The following is a 17,416-nucleotide window of genomic DNA, read 5'->3' on the forward strand; positions in this document are numbered from 1 at the left end:
ATATATAGTAATAAATAAGAAATGTATGTGTTATTCGGTCTGCTCCGCCTTAGTGTTTTTCTTTGGTAGACGTAGTATTTTAAAATGGTGGCGAATGATAATGATCTTAAGTCTGTACTAGTTCTTGCTTATAAACATCTACTTTTTTTGCTTGTGTTTGTGTCGTGTGTGGTGCGATCGTTAAACTATTACGAAATATAAAACACAAGTTTCTATGACGACAACAGTCATTCAATAGCAAGCATACATTCGATAATAAAACATACAAAACATGTATATGTTACTAATAAAACATGTTTACATTACAGATACTCTGCTGTCGTCAACAGAACACGATTTCTGTTTACATGGCTGGATTGCCGATTCGTTTGTTTGCCAAAACAAATATTGAATCTACGCTATGGAATGAAGAAGACCGACTGGCTGACCTTTTCTTCAAACCTCAGAACTGAATATGTACATTACTATATTGTGTGCGGAATAAAATTATCTACAGAATTTGCCCACTGATGTTTTTGCTAGAAGGGGCTAACACTTGAAAGATTGGGATGTGCTTCATGCAGAGACTGCATGGGGTTTATCCAATGTAACGCATTTGGTTGATTTGAAATTGTCGCTTCCTTTGACTTGAAATACATGAACTAATGTCTAAATAGTATTACTAGACAGAGAGTTCCCTCTAGTATGATGGTCACCTCAGCTAAATATTTTCATTTTAGCATCTAAGATTAAGACTGCAGCCGTTACTTCGAACGCTGAGTGTCGTTTGCATTGCTCTACCTTCTATCCAGGCCATGATATACAAAAGCGTTCGACCTTTTTTTAGACGTGAATCTTTTTGTCCGACTGTAACCCTTTTCAACAACTAGTCAGTATAGACAATGACTACCTATCTCTTCTTCGCAGCCCTACTCATGGTATCCACACCAGTTAAACGTTAGGCATGCAAACTGTAACGGTACATTCAGCAAACCACCAATAAAAAGAACATAATTAAACTACAAAGACTATATTTTGCATGCGCGGAAACGCTTTCTTCCGTGTTTCTCGTTCATAGAGGACTATATGTAATTCTCAAATGCTGACGCGGGTAGCAATGTCGCTTTGTTGCGTATGTTTGTTCGTTGTTGTGATTTATGTCTGTCAATGTTTCTAGCGTCCGCCGCAGCGTCGGGAAATTTTCCGCTTCCTCCGAACCTTCTAGCGAAGTTGGGTTTGTCTCAGACAAGTGTTGCTGGTGGTCCTGGGGGATCGGTCAATGCCGGGCCTAGTCCCGAGGCTGTTCAAGCTTTGGAGACGCTTCAGGGCCTTCAACAAGCCGCTGTCGTTGCTGCAGCTTCCAGCAACATTGTCCTTTCACTTCCCCCGTCACCTGCCGCAACTGCATTGTCGACCTGCTCCGTCCAAAGTTCCTCTGCTTCTCAGAACAACGCTAGCAGCGCTGGTACATCGTGTCTCGCTGGCTTCATACTGAATGGCCAACTAAATCCGCGTCGTCACCATTGTGAAGTATGTGGAAAGCAGTTTCAGTCACCCAGTCATCTGAGGTAAGGAATTACGACAACAGAAAATTTTATACTTGCAATTCACTCACGTGCTGAAGGACTATTGCTTCTGAGGAGTTACATTTTTTCCAAAATCAATGTAAAAGCTACGAAATTAGATTACATTCTTGCAGGATAGTATGCTAAGGATAGCGCCTTTTGAGTTGTACTATTTACGATTGAATTTGCTACAAATATCAATATTGCTCTAGAAGAAAACGCGGCTGTTACGAGGACTAATGGCCGAAGCGTCAAGTAAAACAGCACACTTGTAAGACACGATTTTTAAAAGCTCGATCGATTTTTGCTGTTTTCGTACAGGATCCACATGCGTAGTCATACGGGTGAACGACCCTATGCATGTCAGTTCTGCGACTATCGTGCCACACAGCTCGGCGCCTTGAAGAAACACATTGAAGGCATTCACCATAAGTACATGCAGAATAAGAGACCCTCGCTAGTTCCTTTCAACTAAAATGAAGACAAGCATAATGACGATGATGATCGTATTTTGATAAATGATTGATGCCTACTGGAAACATTTTGTCCAACGTATATATGTATTGGGAAAGTACAAATGTTACATAGCCACATATATCCTGCAGCATATTAAGCATACCCTAATAGTCCACTGATTTTGTATCTCCCTGATTGCCATTAATGTCTAATATTTTGAAATGGATCAAGGGCAGGACGGCGATCGTCCACGATTCGTGAGGCGGAAGATCTCGAATTCTTTGAAGCTAATCCAGGAATGGGGAAAAGCCTGGACTAGCTGTTACCTCGGCGCAGGAACTATGAGATTGTTGAAAAGATGTCGGAGATCTCGCGAGCACAAAACCATTCATTGCGCCAAACACTATAGCGGTTGATGAATTACTTTATAATAACCAGCTTCGCTTTTTACGCGTGAAGGCGAGCTTCGAATCACGATGGTAATGGGATAATTTTCTCCAGGATTCGCAACTGGAAAGCTGATCTGTTCAACAGAAATTTTTCGAACCTAGAAAATCAGTCAACGGCCCCCATAACGTAAGAGATGCTCGACATATTCCCCCTTTCAAATATAAGGCAGCGTGTTAATTTTGTCTATGTAGAACTGGACCGTGTACGGCAAACGCCTAGCGAGACACCATAGCAATTCGTGTCTGCTGTGTGGCCTTTAAGGAGATTAACAATCAAATCGACTCAGTGGTTTGATGGGGGAGCGGGGGCTCTATATTCGTAGACATGTATGATGAGTGAGATATTGGCGATGTATAGATGCCATAACATGTATGTTCATAGCGTGTATACTTTTCCTTTATTAAGCGTGACTACTCCGATGAGCGTATACCTATAAATGCACTGTACAGTATCTAGGTAGCAAATCAAAGCTGAACCAATCTAGACTAGATTTTATAGTGCTGACGTCTAATCCATCAACGGCTAGATTGATGCGCAGAGATCAAGCCACGCTTAGAGATGAAATACGCAACCTACTGTAATAGAAAGGCTCCATTACGCGCGTGCCACTGGTTTGTAGGAAGGCTTTACCTCACGTTTTTGTTACTACAATCTACAGCGTGCCAGTTCGAAAGTGGTAAACAAATGTATATGCGAACAATACGTCACTATTGGATTTGTTTAAATTAAAATAGAGAGGAAAAAAAAGAGGTGTAAGCACGATGATAAAGTGGTCACCCGTTGGCATTGTTTAAAAATAGAAGACCGCGCGACCTTGGAGCCCTGGAAATTTTTATTGACTGAGCTTATTTTTGTTGAAGGTATAATGATGTTTCCAGGTTTTGCAAAAAAAACCGCACGAAATGATCTTTCCAGCCCTTGTCGTCGCCAGCGTCGAGGATGCGCTCAGTCATTCGTACGACGAAAAGTTGACATGATCTCAATCAATCAATCAATCAATCATAGATTACCTATACAGATAGTTCCTATATGACAAACGCGTTTATAGCACGTAGAACAATGTTATATGGTTATCCTATGAGCTATTTGCAATTGCATTCTTTTCTCTCGCAAAGGGGCGCGCCGCACGATGCTGGAGGGTGGTTTTTACAGCGAATTACCATTTATGGCCTGTTCCAGTCGCGGAAGAGGCGTTGACTAATTAACGAAACGGATATAATGTCTAATGATTTCATTTTGTCCAGGGTAAAACTACAGCCTCCTGTCGTATTCGACAGAATTCAAATTACTGGATTTTTGAAATATAAAATTAATTTGTACATTTGCTATGCTTGTTTTCGTTGAAGAAAGGTTAAATCGTGAACAAAGATTATTTCCTACGACGAAGTACGTCGACTCGGTAGTGATTTACCTAGTGATAAAAACAGTATCATGTAGACGCCCCATTTCCGCTTCTTTTTTAGGTACCATTTTTAGGTAGAGTACCACAACTATTTTAATTAGATCAATTACGCTGCCATGTATACGTACCTGTTGAAACGTCCATGCTGATGATCCTGATACAATATTATGCATGAATCCATACATCTAGTGTCTGAAAACGATTTCCAGCTACGCTCGAGCCTCGTAACGGGTAGAAATCTGGCTGAGTGCGGGATGAAGGGTCCTGTTTTGTGAGCAGTAATGTTTGCGGAAGTTCTATGGGTGGAGAATTCGTCTACAGCGGCCTCTTTAGCTCTGTACAGATCTAAATTCGCTCTAGCTATAGTGGATAATAATACCCCATATAGGTATAGGGACAAAATACCCCGTTGAAATGGCAGCTATTTGCATATATCCTAAGATTAATGGGTTGCAATCGTTTTATAGAGAGATAGTGTAAATAGAACAGATAATAATCGTTTATAATACGAGCACTAATCCGCTGTTGGTAGCTAAAATAGTTAATGGACATTTTAATGATCATTTCGTCGGAAGCAAAAGACCGAGTTCGTCCCCTAATTATACTAAGCTCGATATCTGATGTTGTTGGTAAGAGAATCATCACCAATCAAGGGGAATTGTCCGCCTCTTGGGTTGTCACACTCAATCGTTTGCGTTGGAGCTCATTGTTACCCTAGTATTATTGCAGATCTGTCAAATAGCCTGGCTTCATGAGGTGCCATATAGCAATTTCTATCAACACTTCAGACATACATTTGGGTCAATGAGTATCAGACCATCAATTATCACCACCGCCAGATAAATGTTGAGTGCCAAAAGGGAAACAAGTAGTAGTAGTAGTAGTAGATAATGGAAACTGCCCTTTCTCCAGACAAAAGGCCAGTTTATCACTTGTTAGGATAGTTATTAAAAAATATCCTCGTAAGGATAAGGGATGGTAACCACAGTGATCATCGTTGTAAACTGAAACACAGGAACGACATGCGACAGACATGAAGACTAAAGAATAAAGTCGCTATTTTTATACGGAATAATACTCCTGCCCTTAATTAAGTGTAATATCCTAATTAAGTAATTACAAGTTGAGATAAGCTAGTGACACCTGGACAAACGTGGATCTGTTTTGCCCGCAATACCAAAATGTTTTTGAGCGAACATTTTCACAATAGTTATCGATATTGGTATACTATGTAAATTATATATATGGTTTACTTTATTTTTAATTCAAACCTAATTTGGGCTCAACTAATTACGATTTTTTATTTCAGACTAAACAACTCGACTCGAGTCGCTGAGGTGGTGAGACGATGCCCAGTCGAGGAAATACGGCTGGTACGTCAATCGGTATTATATAGCTAGGCTATGAGCGGGTGACCTGTTTCATCTAACTTAGTTCTACGAACGAATTGATGAAGTAATAAATGCGCATACTTACTGTCCTTTGCGGTTTTTCATTTCGACACTGGCTTGTCTTAAACGTATTTGCCTTAGCAGTGATAGTCCTTAGGACTAGATCTTCCGGTCCTAATGCAGTCTGTCATACGGCTAGCATTCAACTCTCAGATACCGTTTAGACTCAAGCCTAGCTTGCTGAGCTGGTCACCTTCCTGCTGATGGCTTTCCGCAATCAGATCAGCTTCTCGAAGGGTGAAGGTTTTTATCATTTCTGTAACATTAAGCCATTATGATCGATCTGACAATACGATTGAAAGATGCTATTCACATACCGTCTCTTGAAAGTCTCATGCGCATCTCTCACTCTCTTCGTTATTCCTGTGGGAAACTTAATGACGATGCAACTTCAAGGTGACAATACTACAACTAGCGGTACTGTGATCCCCCTTGTCGTTTCATTAACTGGCGCTCTCGAGGCATTTACCAAAGCTAACAACAGCCTCGTAGCCACAAGCGGAACAACGACCCCATCGACGAGTACGAGCTCAGGTATATAATCCACAGATGCTATTGGCTTAATAGATCTTTTAATCGGTCGTCGTTAGAAGTCTCAGTAATATAAACGTGTAGGCAGTTATGCGTTTATAATTAGTTTAAGGTAATAATGTATACTAATGATTTTTCATCCAATGATTCTGTTTCAAATCCATGCACGCATTTGTTTGGTTTCGCTACTGCTTTAGGTGATCGACCCGCGTGCTCGATCTGCGGCAAAGATTTTTCGACAACATGGCATCTTCGGGTTCATATGCGTGGTCATACCAACGAACGACCATATGGCTGCAGTGTGTGCGATAAGACGTTCCTTCGATCTGACCATCTCTGTCGGCATATGCGCAATGTTCACAAAGTCAACCCAAACAGCAACGAAGTTACTTGGCTTATGGAGGCGATGGAGGATGAAGAGCGCATGCGTGTCGCCCTTCAATAAGCCTAACATCTTAATAAAAATAACGGTCATATAATTCTACACGTTTAAAAGGAGCGGCCTAACTCGGTATTTAATCATGTGGCTAAGAAGGTTCGGAATGTTTGAGATAAACACTTAAAAGACTGACGCGTCTAGATGAATTAAAACGGATGCTAAACATGAAGCATTCAAGATTTCGGATAAAAAGAAGGGCAAATTATCAGCTAGAAAGCAACAAGAATAGTGATCAGATCGATGACTTGCAAACAAATTCAAATCTCGCGCGTATCTGGTTAAAGTTAATTGCCAGCGTACCGCTAAGAAAGCCTGGATACACTACATGAAAAGTTGCGATAAGTGTGTACTCATATAGTTATACGGATTATTCTTTCACGTACTAGCTTTCACCAACTGAAACTTGTGCGTCACTTTCTAACTTACCATATGTCGTTCTGGAAGGTGGAAAAAATGTATGAATAAATAGATCTTCGGTGTAACCCCTTCAACCATCAAAAAATCACGGAGACACAACGAAACAGTAGCATTCTTAATCCGAATTTCCACATACGGTTGTGTTAATTTATAAACAGCAGAAGATATTGATTATATGCCCTTGAACCTGCTACATGTATAATAGGACGCTTTGTGGTATTATCCAGCCTGAGAAATTGAGTTGGTAAATATCTATTTGACAAACAGGCCAGTTGTTACAATGGATCGTAAATGAGTTTCGAGTCCCATCTTACTCATCTGTGCGAGAGCTCAAATGTGCAACGACCAGAATAATGATACGTTAACAAAAAAATCGGGACTAAAAATTAACATGATCTGTAGGGATGATATTCGTAACGATGGCAAACCATAGGTTAGGGACGTTTTTTTTTTACCCAGAATTAGGAGAACGTTACTAGTCAATATGGTAAATATATTAATAAATATGAGCACTCTAAGTGAACACCATTTCGTTAAATGCATCGCGGAGACGGGCGACAAACTAAAGACAATTTTGGATTACTTGAGCCTACCCTTCATTGCCTTAAAAAACTAAATTTTGTCAACGAATATTCGTTAAGGAGTGGCCTTTTATCAGCATGGATAAGCCTTCGCTGCACGGTAAACTCAAAAATATCAATTTTCAATGGTAGTTCTATAAATGTTCATTTTTGCCGCCGATGTTTGTTTGTTGTAACTCATCTAGCCTTTTCAAAAGTAATTTCCTGAGTACTCGACGCATACAAAGTGCTTCGATAGGTCAAACGGCGGTGCAGGGCGGAATGAAGGACCAGACGTCGTGGGAACATGAGAGAACGAGATATTAAGCGATTGCTTGCTTTCGGTGGCAGACAGGGTTTGGAGGCATTATTTAGCATTGCGATGTGATTGCAGTACGCTAAGAGCTTTTTATCCATTTTCATGTACTATATTGCTATCTATTAGTTAAGGTATCGATTATAATACGGCTTTGATCGCACTATTATCTTTGTTTTTCGGGTAGTAAACGTGAGTAACGTGTAGCAGGCAAAATTGTGTATAAAATCCAAAAAAAAAAAATAAATTATATATCTATGTGCAACGTATAGTAAACAAAGACTGAGATTGTCATCATTGTCTTCCGCATATCTATTTATCGTGCGTTAAAATATACCAGGGTGCAAATCAGAGCGAAAGATGACGAGCTTCATATAGCAAACTTACCTTTATTTATTATCCGTTTTCGGTGTTGTTTTGCAGCAGTTGTTTCAAATAAGTACAAAGAACTGTCTTCAACAGATGACTGTATATCTTTATATCATAAAGAGGAAGATCGGGTCTTATCACTAACATGTTCTTTCAGGCATTCAATAGGAGCATTAATTAACATGTCCTAGCCGACGGACGTTCGCTGCGATGTCTCTGCTGAAAGCGACCTGCCCGAACAGAGTTCATGACTCTTATTCAGGCAGCCATTAGAAACAAGGATCACATCGTTCAAAATGTCTATTGTAAGAAGTCATAGCTGGTCCAAGTATCATCCCGTATCAACTTAACATGTTTTTACGTTACTCAGTCAAGAAGAAAAATCCACTTCAGACGAAATTCACTTTTCCTTCCTTAGCACGAACACGTACTGAAACACTGAGATGAACAGGGAAATGTCTGCCGATACTCCATATGAATCAAAATGAAACGGCCAAGTGTTTCCCTTATTTTCATTGCGGTTTTAATGTTGTGATAATTTCATTACAGTAGGATCAACGGATTTAACTTGGTCCTGGCCAGCGGCAAATCACACTCAGGAAGTAGACTTGCTGTCGTCGTCGTCGTCGGCGCTGTGCAAACAGCACATACCCAATCCCAGAGTAGCGAACGTTATTATTGTGATAATGGTGTCCTCAAGGTAACAAACACGAGTAACAGGTAACAAAGAACACGAATCCAGTGACGCGGGAACCAGCTAACGATGAACTTCCAGCTAAACCTGTTGACCCCCCAATTGACCAAAGGAATGGCTCCACTGATGTTAGCAATCGACGATCTAAAGTATCCAACAAAATTTATCCTCTCTGTTCGAACATTTTTCCTAATAGGATCGGCCCGATTCAGCATATGAGGATACACACCCGCGAGTGGTCCTATAACAGCAGCTACGAGGCGTCTCAAAACGGCAATTTGGAACAACACGTGCATAGTCAATATCACTCCCTAAAAATCTCGGTAGTTTTTATCAATCGTCCGATTAGAGAAGCTTTACATCGGATGACACTAGGACAATTGTGTCAACATCGATAAATCCTAATAAAGAAAGCATCAATTTTTTCTACAAATTCTATCCGTCAAGGCAAATTGTTCGATATGTATTCTTCTAAAAGCACAACCATATAGTACATAGGAACATACATACGTGTACAAACATGAACAATGACGTGACTGCAAATAAACGCAGTTACGATAGGAAGCTGTGCAACACTGCAGGACCGCCAGCTGTATCTACTACAGATAAAGTACTATATCCTGTCATATTTGGCTTGATGCTGGGTCGTGGCCATTTTGAGAAAACTGGACACACGAAATTTGCCAGCCAATCATGTTGAAAAAAAAAAAACACTTGATATTACGGAAAAAAATGTAAAGCGGTTGAGATGATACTGCGGTACTAAAGAGGAAAAGTCATGTAGGCTAATGTAAATATTCTGTAATGAGAACGACGAGGGAGTTCACGCCATTGTATCTAACATCTTCAATTAGAGAGGTATATAATAGGGTAAGACTTTTTGGCTTAGGTAAGCCAATTATTATTCGTATTTTTCAATTATTAGGGTTAAGGAACTCTTTCGTATCCTATATCTGTACATATGGAGCTTGCAAAGTAAGCAAGTGTTTCTCGTCAAAGCACTTAGAAATCGGTTCTTATACCTCTGGGTATGATTTTATTTAGCATTGCTTTTGCTAAAATACGATAATTTGCTGTAAATTTCATTTGTTATAAATGTTGGAAAAATTAACAAATCAAAAATACTAAAAATTGACGTATGTTGGCTAGATAACGTGGCAAAGTGGAGTATTTTAACTTGATTGTGCACGATAAATAATAAAAATAGAAGTCATTTGTTCATTATATGTAATTAAGAGGGCTATATACTGCTTCATATTGTGAACTACGGTGTGAAAGTAAACATACGCAGTTATCGCATATACATAGACTGAGCTGCTTCTCCGTCTTCTAACGCCAACATTTTTCTTTCAGTGGTGCTATTGCGCTGTTCGGCCGGTTAGGCCCACCTGCGCACGGGTTTCAGGTCAGGCCATATTCAGCCTAGACTCGTCGCGTATTCGGAACGCTTCTGGAGCCTTGCTCTAAAGCAGCGTGTGTTCGTGTTTTGGAAATAGAATGTTCATTCGTCCAGGATCTCGATTTTGGCCAAAATAAATCGACTCCTGTGTGTGTGTGTGTGCGTGCGTGTGCGTGTGTGAGCGTGTATAAGAGAGAGAGAGAGAGCTAGAGGGAAAAAGCGGAATCCTAATCAATAACCATTTTGCGTGGTATAGTTATAGTGCTCCACTTTACTGTTCGCATAGTCAGTCGACCTTCATTTGCTCATCTATATATAATATAATTGTGTTCCGCTGGCTTGCGTTCGTGTATCAAAGTATATTTTTTTCGCCCTCTTGGCGTCTACTTCAGGTGGAAACAGTGGCGTTTGCATTGATGTTGACGTCTGGCCAAATCAGTCGTTCGATTTGGGACCTCTGCCACCCACATACAGCGACTCGGCTCCGGGCGGTGGCGGCGGCGGCGGCGGCGGCGGTGGCGGCGGCGGCGGCGGCGGACTCGCCTCGATAGCACCATTGTCAACTTCATTAAACGCCAGTCAACAATTGGACGACCGAACATGCCCAGTGTGTTTTAAGCGGCTATCAAAAGCGGCTCATGTCCGGCGTCATATGCTCATCCATACCCAGGAGCGGCCGTTTGCATGCCCATTTTGCGAGCACCGATCCTCGCTCAAGTACAACATGGACACTCATATTAGCTTGCGCCACTCACTCGAACAGCAACAACATCAGCAGCAACAGATGGCCAAGGCTCAGGCCACAGTTGCCGTAACGGTTTCGTCCCTCGATCAACAGCATCATCTCGCTAGTATACTTCGACGGTAGTAACGAAAGAAATGGGGAAGTGTGGGGTGGAAACGTCTCATTAACGCATACAAACATGCGTCAATACCAAGGTCGACGTCGACGTCGACAATGTTGAAGTTCAAAAAGTTTGTGCGTGCAACTGAAGATACGATTTTTAATCATTTTAAAATTCTTTTCTATAGTATGTACTTACTTGAACGTAGTGTGTCTGGGGGGCGAATAGCCAGTTAAGCGGTCGACTTTTAACGCTTCAAATTCGCTGAATCGTTCTAAATCGCGAGGCTTAGCGACAGGTGCAAGGGGAACGGAACAACAAGCAAATAAACAGTACCTCTTCATGGAAGTCTTCAGCAGGGTAACGAAGTCTTCGTGTGTTTGTCATTGCAATTGTTAGAGAGCATACGCGGCAACGCTGTTTGGCTACAATGTGGCAACAACGGATTAAAACGATGTTGGCGCATTAAGCCTATTGACCATTCTAGTATTAGACGGCCAGGTATTAGAAGCGAGAAGCGAACGATAGTTGTATGTACGAAGAGTCAAAAGTAGGCGATACGGTCAGATCGACAGGAAATAGTAGCGCGTTGTTAAAAAGGTGTTTTATTTGGTTCATTGGTCTCTTTTTTATTGCATTATATATATATATTTGTCGATGAGCCCTGCGTCCCATTGTGGGATTATCTCTTTCTGAAATAATAACGCAAAGAGGATTTGAACACAACGTTTTTTTCTAGCGGACAGTTTTTTTTACCCACTCGCACAAGCCGCTTTTTCATACCCAAAATGAAGCTATTGCGTTGCGAAAGGGGGCGATTCTTTCTCTGTTAGATTTAACTTCGAAGGTCACTCTAATGATAAGTTGACAAACTTTGCAAAAGTATAGACCACGAACGTCAGTTAAATCTGAGACGCGGTCTGAGTTTACAGACGATTATTGTTGCCGTCAGCTCAATAACGTATTAATAGTGATACAAGCAAAACGAAAAATCAATGAAAAATGAACCTTCGGTTCGTACGGCAGTCCAGTTACCTGGATGCACATCCCCAGAGCGTTGACATCATTGTTTATGTAAGAACATATTGTATAGATTAGTATGTCATCTATCTTCGATAATACTACTACTACTACTAAAAATAATAATGAAGTTGTATATTTTTTTCTTTTTTATTTAAATTTAAAATCATTTTATTTAAATGAGTAAAATTACTTTTTATTTAAATGTTTGACCAAAATATACAAATTCGTTTCTTTCGTAATTTTTATTATTACTAATACATATTACAGCGACCTGTAATAACATTTATCTCTGTTCAACGTGTGGAAGATACCCTGCAACGAGTTTATAAAAAATTGCCATGTTTTTCATTTTCCACTATGCGCGCAAACATCATTTATGAATAGTCCTCTGTAAAGACAACAGATCAGAACAGGATAGTTGTGCCTTTCAGATCGGATCGACATTAAATATAGCTCGCTGTAGACTCAGTTACGAGCTCTTGAGGCCATTAGACCGGTAAACAGTTACCGTTTTTCTTGCGAGAGTTGGTAAAATTGAAATGAGATTCTACAGTGACAGCAGTGCGAGCTGGCAAACGATCCGCATCCGGACTGATCCACAGAAACACGTCCGCGGCGCCACCAATGCGGCTGCGGTCAGGACTAGCATCAGGTGGACGTAACTGCAAAGCCCCAGTCGTCCGATAGCAGACGACGTGGCTAAGTTATCGTCGTTATGGGGCCTAGCTGTGCAATATATATATATATATATATATATATATATATATATATATAAAATCTGTACTTTACCATGAAATGTCTTGTACATAGCAATATAGATAATTAGATAGTTATAGGCAAGTAACAAACTGTAAAAAGCCAACAGGAAAGGAGAATAGCACGTAGAAGGCAACCGGGAGAAAATATGGGAAACAATAAAGCAATACAATGGTTCTACTGGTGGAAGCCATTGTTATATTTGTACACAGGTGTTGTCGTTCTCGATTAGTCATCTATAATTTGATTGATATTATTGATTTCTATGGCGAACTGGAGCTATACGTACAAACATTATACCTACTTACTGATTATATATCCTTTCAGATGACCTTCACAACGTCATGCTTCGAGGCCACAGTTGTCAAGAATAAGATTTCTGTGTATAACATTTAACGTAGTCAGTGAAGTTTATTGATGATTACCTAAATGTCGTGGATATAATAAACATATTCTCTGTTTTCGCAACGACGTTCGTACATCAAAACCACCAACTGTTCTTGCACACAGAATCCTTAAGTTAGCAAGGTAGGCTTAATTTTTTAAAATTTTGTAACGGATAAAACGTGTCCACGAGAAATCTATGAGTCGTACTCTGATTTTCGGTCTGTTCTCTGTACGTCTAAACAAATAAATTGTCTTAGTTACTATTTCGAAATCGGTCATTGTGATCGATCCGAATACGTAATACAATATGCGATTGTTCGCGTACTCATTGATTACGTGTTTGAATTACTGGCCGGTCCGCTTTTCCGAATCAGGACCTCTTCGATGGGAGTGTCGCACCAGCGACCGTTATACCGTCAGCCGTTTGACAAACAGCTATCGGGCGGCCTTGTCCGTACTGCGACAGACTATTTCATAAGGTGACCTGTACAAGATCGGTGCCAAATATTTGCTCATACAAACTGCCCATGAACGGTCCGGGCTGAATGATTTTCTTTAAAACTCAACTAGTGTAATATAACGTATCCACTTAACACACTCACAGTTTAATAATTAAAGTTCCTTTGGTATAAGTATGGCTCGCGATACCTCGCGCTGCTTGTCCGAAACGTCTGACGCTGCCCGTCTCGGTGCGCCACGCGAGTGCATCGAAACCGACAGAGGGCATAGTTGATGCGGCGTATCCTATCGAGTACGCAGGAACAGTGTTTTCTCGTCTCCCCTGCACACGCTGCACCACCTCTAAATGCGATCTCATTACATTCGCCAGGATATAGCACCAGGCCGCTAAGCCTGATTCTGATCGTGTGAAACCCTGCTCTAGTGGAGCTAGTGATGGCGAGCAACGTCTACTCGAATTACCTGTCGGGAAAGGGCCTGTCAACAACTAGAGCTTGACCTTGTGTTACCGGCTACGCCGCTGAAGTATATCGAAAATTTCGATACTATGATTTCTACAGGAGTAGTTGCCAGTTCAAGGGACGACGAATGAAGTTTCATGTCATATTGTACATTCTTATCAAATCCGGGCGCGAATACTTAAAAGAAGTCAGTGAGCTTTTTCTTAACGGCCAGCTGGGGATTACGTATTACGGACAACGGTTCGGAAAGTTCTGGTCGATAATGTAAGATATTGGGTCACAGAAAATCTATTGAAATTTTTAGGCGAAAATTAGCCAAATATTTTCTTGGTGCTATTCATGAAGCTAAGTTAAGATCATTAAAAGAGTTTTGCAGAAAGCGAAAGAAATTATAGTGTGAGAGGGTAAAGTCCGAGCGATACGGCCAATGTACTGAAATTTTCAATTTAAGCCCTTAAGATGTTTGCCACGTAGGTAACGATGCATTGTCATAGTAGAGAATGACGCCTTTTCTATTCACTAGTTCCGTTAGATTTTTTTCAGTGGCATTTCTGATCTTGTTAGTTGTGGACAGCGGTGGCCCGATTTTGCCAAGCAGCGGTGGCAGCGGCAGCCTGTGATACGCGATTCTGGTCCAGCGTTTTACCATTAACGTATAGAGCAATCTACTATCGGTCTGGGTTCTTCAGGGTGCTTCAAGCAGGCGTAAACCATAGCTACGGAAATGGCTGGGTTTGATTAGCTTTCACAGATAGAAATACGAGCGAGTGAGTGAACTATTCCGTATCAATTCGTCTAATACCCGAACATCGAGATTATCTCGTCGTCAGCTTTCTTCAGACAATTTAGAACGGTTGGGCTGTAGTTTGTTTTAAGTTTCTTTAAGCGATATCATGGCTGCTCACGCTCTTGTAACTTCTTTAGATGTAGACGACGCTGTTTTTTTGACTAAACATCAGCTGATTAATATTATGAAACAAAAAAAGACCACTGAATTGTTTAGTGAAGTTCTGTATGCACGATGAGCCGTAGTTGGCCAAACAATGAATAAAATCCGACTGTCATAAATATTTAAAGGGCATAATAGCAGCATAAAAGATTATAGAGTAGCAAATGCTAATGTATTTGTTGTTACAGATTGTTTTCTATCAAGGGTGCACAAGGCTGCATGCATATCCTGCCATCGACCATATATTTCCTTATATAACTTAAGCTACGAATATTATAACTTCCAAAATTTTAGGTTACTCCCAAATTCAAGTTCGACTTGCCAGACTAACACGTAACGGCGTTACCACTGGGCCACCTTTAGTGGTCAATTTAACAAATCACATTCAGCTGTGAGTAAGAGAACAAGCGAAACAAAAGGATTACAAAAGACGGCTGTGCGGAATTCGCGTTTTGCCGGTTGTTCAGTCCAAGAGGGAAACGCGACGTCGTCGTTTTTACGTAGGATGCCGTATATTAAACCGTGTTAAGTATTTATCTCTAATGAAAGCGGACAGGAGCGACTGAATATGGGGGGTCACTGCAAGTTACTCCTTTGTCAATAAGTTGTTGCATAGCTAATATGCCGATCAGCAAAAGTTTAATGTTTATGAAATGTTTTGTTTGCAGCTAACGCTGAGGCAGTGCTGGCCAGAATTAGTGGATCGACGGCTAGTGAATTGGTCTTCTTCCGGCGAGTAAACAGTTTTTAACCGTAATCCTATTATGGGTATGGCTGCAAATGGCGGACTGACAACAGCATTTGAACTATTATAAAATACACTCAAAAAATGAGGCTAAGTTCAGCGGTCTTCTACATAAACTAATGGAGCTGTTTACTTCCAGAAGTTTGTCGTAACCAATTTGGCGCTTTGGTGCTTACCAAATGTCAAGGGCTGTTAGCAAGATATTCGCTACTGGAGCTGTAGGAGGAAAGGCCCCGTGCCCTGCCAGGACTACGGAAGCCATCTACTGAGAACAAATGCACCTATTATAACTTGTCGAATAAATAGGTTTATTAAGCGTTAAAGATAATTGATCACGAGGCATCATTTGTTTAAAATACTCTAAACCGTGCTTGACGAGAATAACAACCTCTCGTCAAACGCAGTCCGTTTCATGAAGAAGGCCATATCTCGAAACGCCACATATAGCTGCAAGGTTAACATTAGAGCGTAAATAAGTCAAAATTGCTTTTATACATACGAGATATAATTACCATCTCTACATACATGTATATTGAGGATAGAGGAGGACAAAGAGAGCAGCTTAGCTATTAGACTTTTATACTACCTACACTGATGAATAGCCGACATAGATATGCGCGGACGCGCATACGACCACAAAACGAACTCTCCATCATACACCGACAATCTTTCTCCCAAAAGTCAAACCGACCCCAGGCACAAATCGAAATGCAGTGACTTAGAAAATACTGTTCTTCACAGCGGAAGCCCGTGTTATCGAGGAGCACGGAACTACGACGGTCAACGCAGCCGCGACAGTTACAGCTACAACCACTATTGTTAGCAGCCACAGTCAAAGTCACAATAATACCCGAGTTCGGCTACCGGTTGCTGAAGACCCGCCAGTAACATCTTCGTTTGAAGTATCCACTTTCGAAACGTCTGCCATTGGTTCAGCGAGGCTTGGCTCTGAGGCACTACTGCCGCTTGAGCAGATGGAGCAGATCGCTCAGATCGAAGAAGTCGAAGTGATCGAGGAAGAACCAGCCGACGGTGGAAGTATCGTCGTCGAGGAGGCCGATGGCGGTATCGTTGAGGAGGCCGAGGCGATTGTTGTTGGTGAAGCGGTTGTCGAGGGCGACGGCCTATCAATGGAACAGCTGGGAACAACTGGCCATATTCTGGACAAGCACACTTGCCCCATCTGTTTAAAGCGGTAGGTCTCGTTGAATAAGAAGTGACTGAGGTTACTGGTGATTATTTTATTTGCATCACATTCTGTAACTTATCTAATTAAACTAAGTAAGTTACGTATATATCGTATTTTCATATACATTAGCGGATGCATATATTTGCATATACATTATCGTATTTTCATATACATTAGATACATTCATATACATCATTTCCTAGCTCATGACCTACCTCTCAATAAATCAGTTTTTGTTTATATTTGTTTATTTGCGCATGTTAATATTTGTCTATTTGTGTGCGTTTCATTCGTTCTGTTACTTAGGTTCGGTGCTGGAGGCGCATATTCGGTGCGTCGTCATATGACGATGGTGCACCACAAGGAACGGCCATTCCCATGCCCACATTGTCCTTACCGAGCCCTCCAAAGGACGGACATCCTTCGACACCTTCGACTGAAGCACAGTAGTTTGCTGCACCACGACATGCAGGAGCAGCAGCCCGCTCAAACGACAACCAAGCGGAAGAAGGCCCGAACTAGTTCGTGATAATCATCCTCTACCCCCTGGCAATAAGTATATCGACCGAGATAT

At 41.1% G+C, this 17,416-nt stretch overlaps 3 protein-coding genes across 7 annotated transcripts in view; all 3 read left to right on the forward strand.

Annotated features, from left to right (window-relative positions):
- The first annotated feature begins 61 nt into the window (after positions 1-61).
- LOC111264579 (uncharacterized) lies at positions 62-7,848 on the forward strand. 4 transcript variants are annotated; one of them, XR_015312728.1, is made up of 5 exons: positions 62-1,547; positions 1,866-2,576; positions 5,162-5,225; positions 5,700-5,837; positions 6,032-7,848. XR_015312728.1 is itself a non-coding variant. In XM_086970121.1 (5 exons), exons 3-5 carry the CDS (start codon positions 5,201-5,203, stop codon positions 6,277-6,279), a joined length of 411 nt encoding a protein of 136 aa, XP_086826247.1. In that variant the 5' UTR covers positions 102-1,547; positions 1,866-2,576; positions 5,162-5,200; the 3' UTR covers positions 6,280-7,848. The 4 variants fall into 4 exon arrangements, 2 of the variants coding, with proteins under 2 accessions (XP_022696364.1, XP_086826247.1); XM_086970121.1 differs by having other exon boundaries at positions 102-1,547; XR_015312727.1 differs by having other exon boundaries at positions 5,162-5,837.
- A 2,499-nt stretch (positions 7,849-10,347) lies between these two features.
- LOC111264580 (uncharacterized) lies at positions 10,348-12,859 on the forward strand (the record flags this gene model as incomplete). Its single annotated transcript, XM_022840630.2, has 1 exon — positions 10,348-12,859. A coding segment is annotated over one exon (549 nt), but the record flags the coding sequence as incomplete, so codon positions are not given.
- Positions 12,860-14,395: 1,536 nt separating this feature from the next.
- The window catches only part of LOC111264578 (uncharacterized), a 5,687-nt gene continuing 2,666 nt past the window's right edge, over positions 14,396-17,416 (forward strand). Inside the window, exons 1-2 of one of the 2 annotated variants that reach the window (XM_022840628.2) lie at positions 14,396-16,848; positions 17,149-17,363. In XM_022840628.2, coding sequence (XP_022696363.1) covers positions 16,628-16,848; positions 17,149-17,363 — 436 coding nt within the window. In that variant the 5' untranslated portion in view covers positions 14,396-16,627. Of the gene's footprint in view, positions 16,849-17,148; positions 17,399-17,416 lie in introns of both variants that reach the window. The other variant, XM_086970123.1, reaches the window with a different exon arrangement.

Source organism: Varroa jacobsoni, unplaced genomic scaffold (assembly GCF_002532875.2).
Source record: "Varroa jacobsoni isolate VJ856 unplaced genomic scaffold, vjacob_1.0 scaffold_877, whole genome shotgun sequence".
NCBI classification, from domain to species: Eukaryota; Metazoa; Arthropoda; class Arachnida; order Mesostigmata; family Varroidae; genus Varroa; species Varroa jacobsoni.

What these genes read in the sequence shown, in the direction of transcription:
- LOC111264579 (XM_022840629.2), top strand. Translation starts at nt 1,114, where the DNA reads ATGTTTGTTCGTTGTTGTGATTTATGTCTGTCAATGTTTCTAGCGTCC. An exon ending in CAGTCACCCAGTCATCTGAG is followed by an intron (nt 1,548 to 1,865) that starts GTAAGGAATTAC and finishes GTTTTCGTACAG; the next exon opens with GATCCACATGCGTAGTCATA.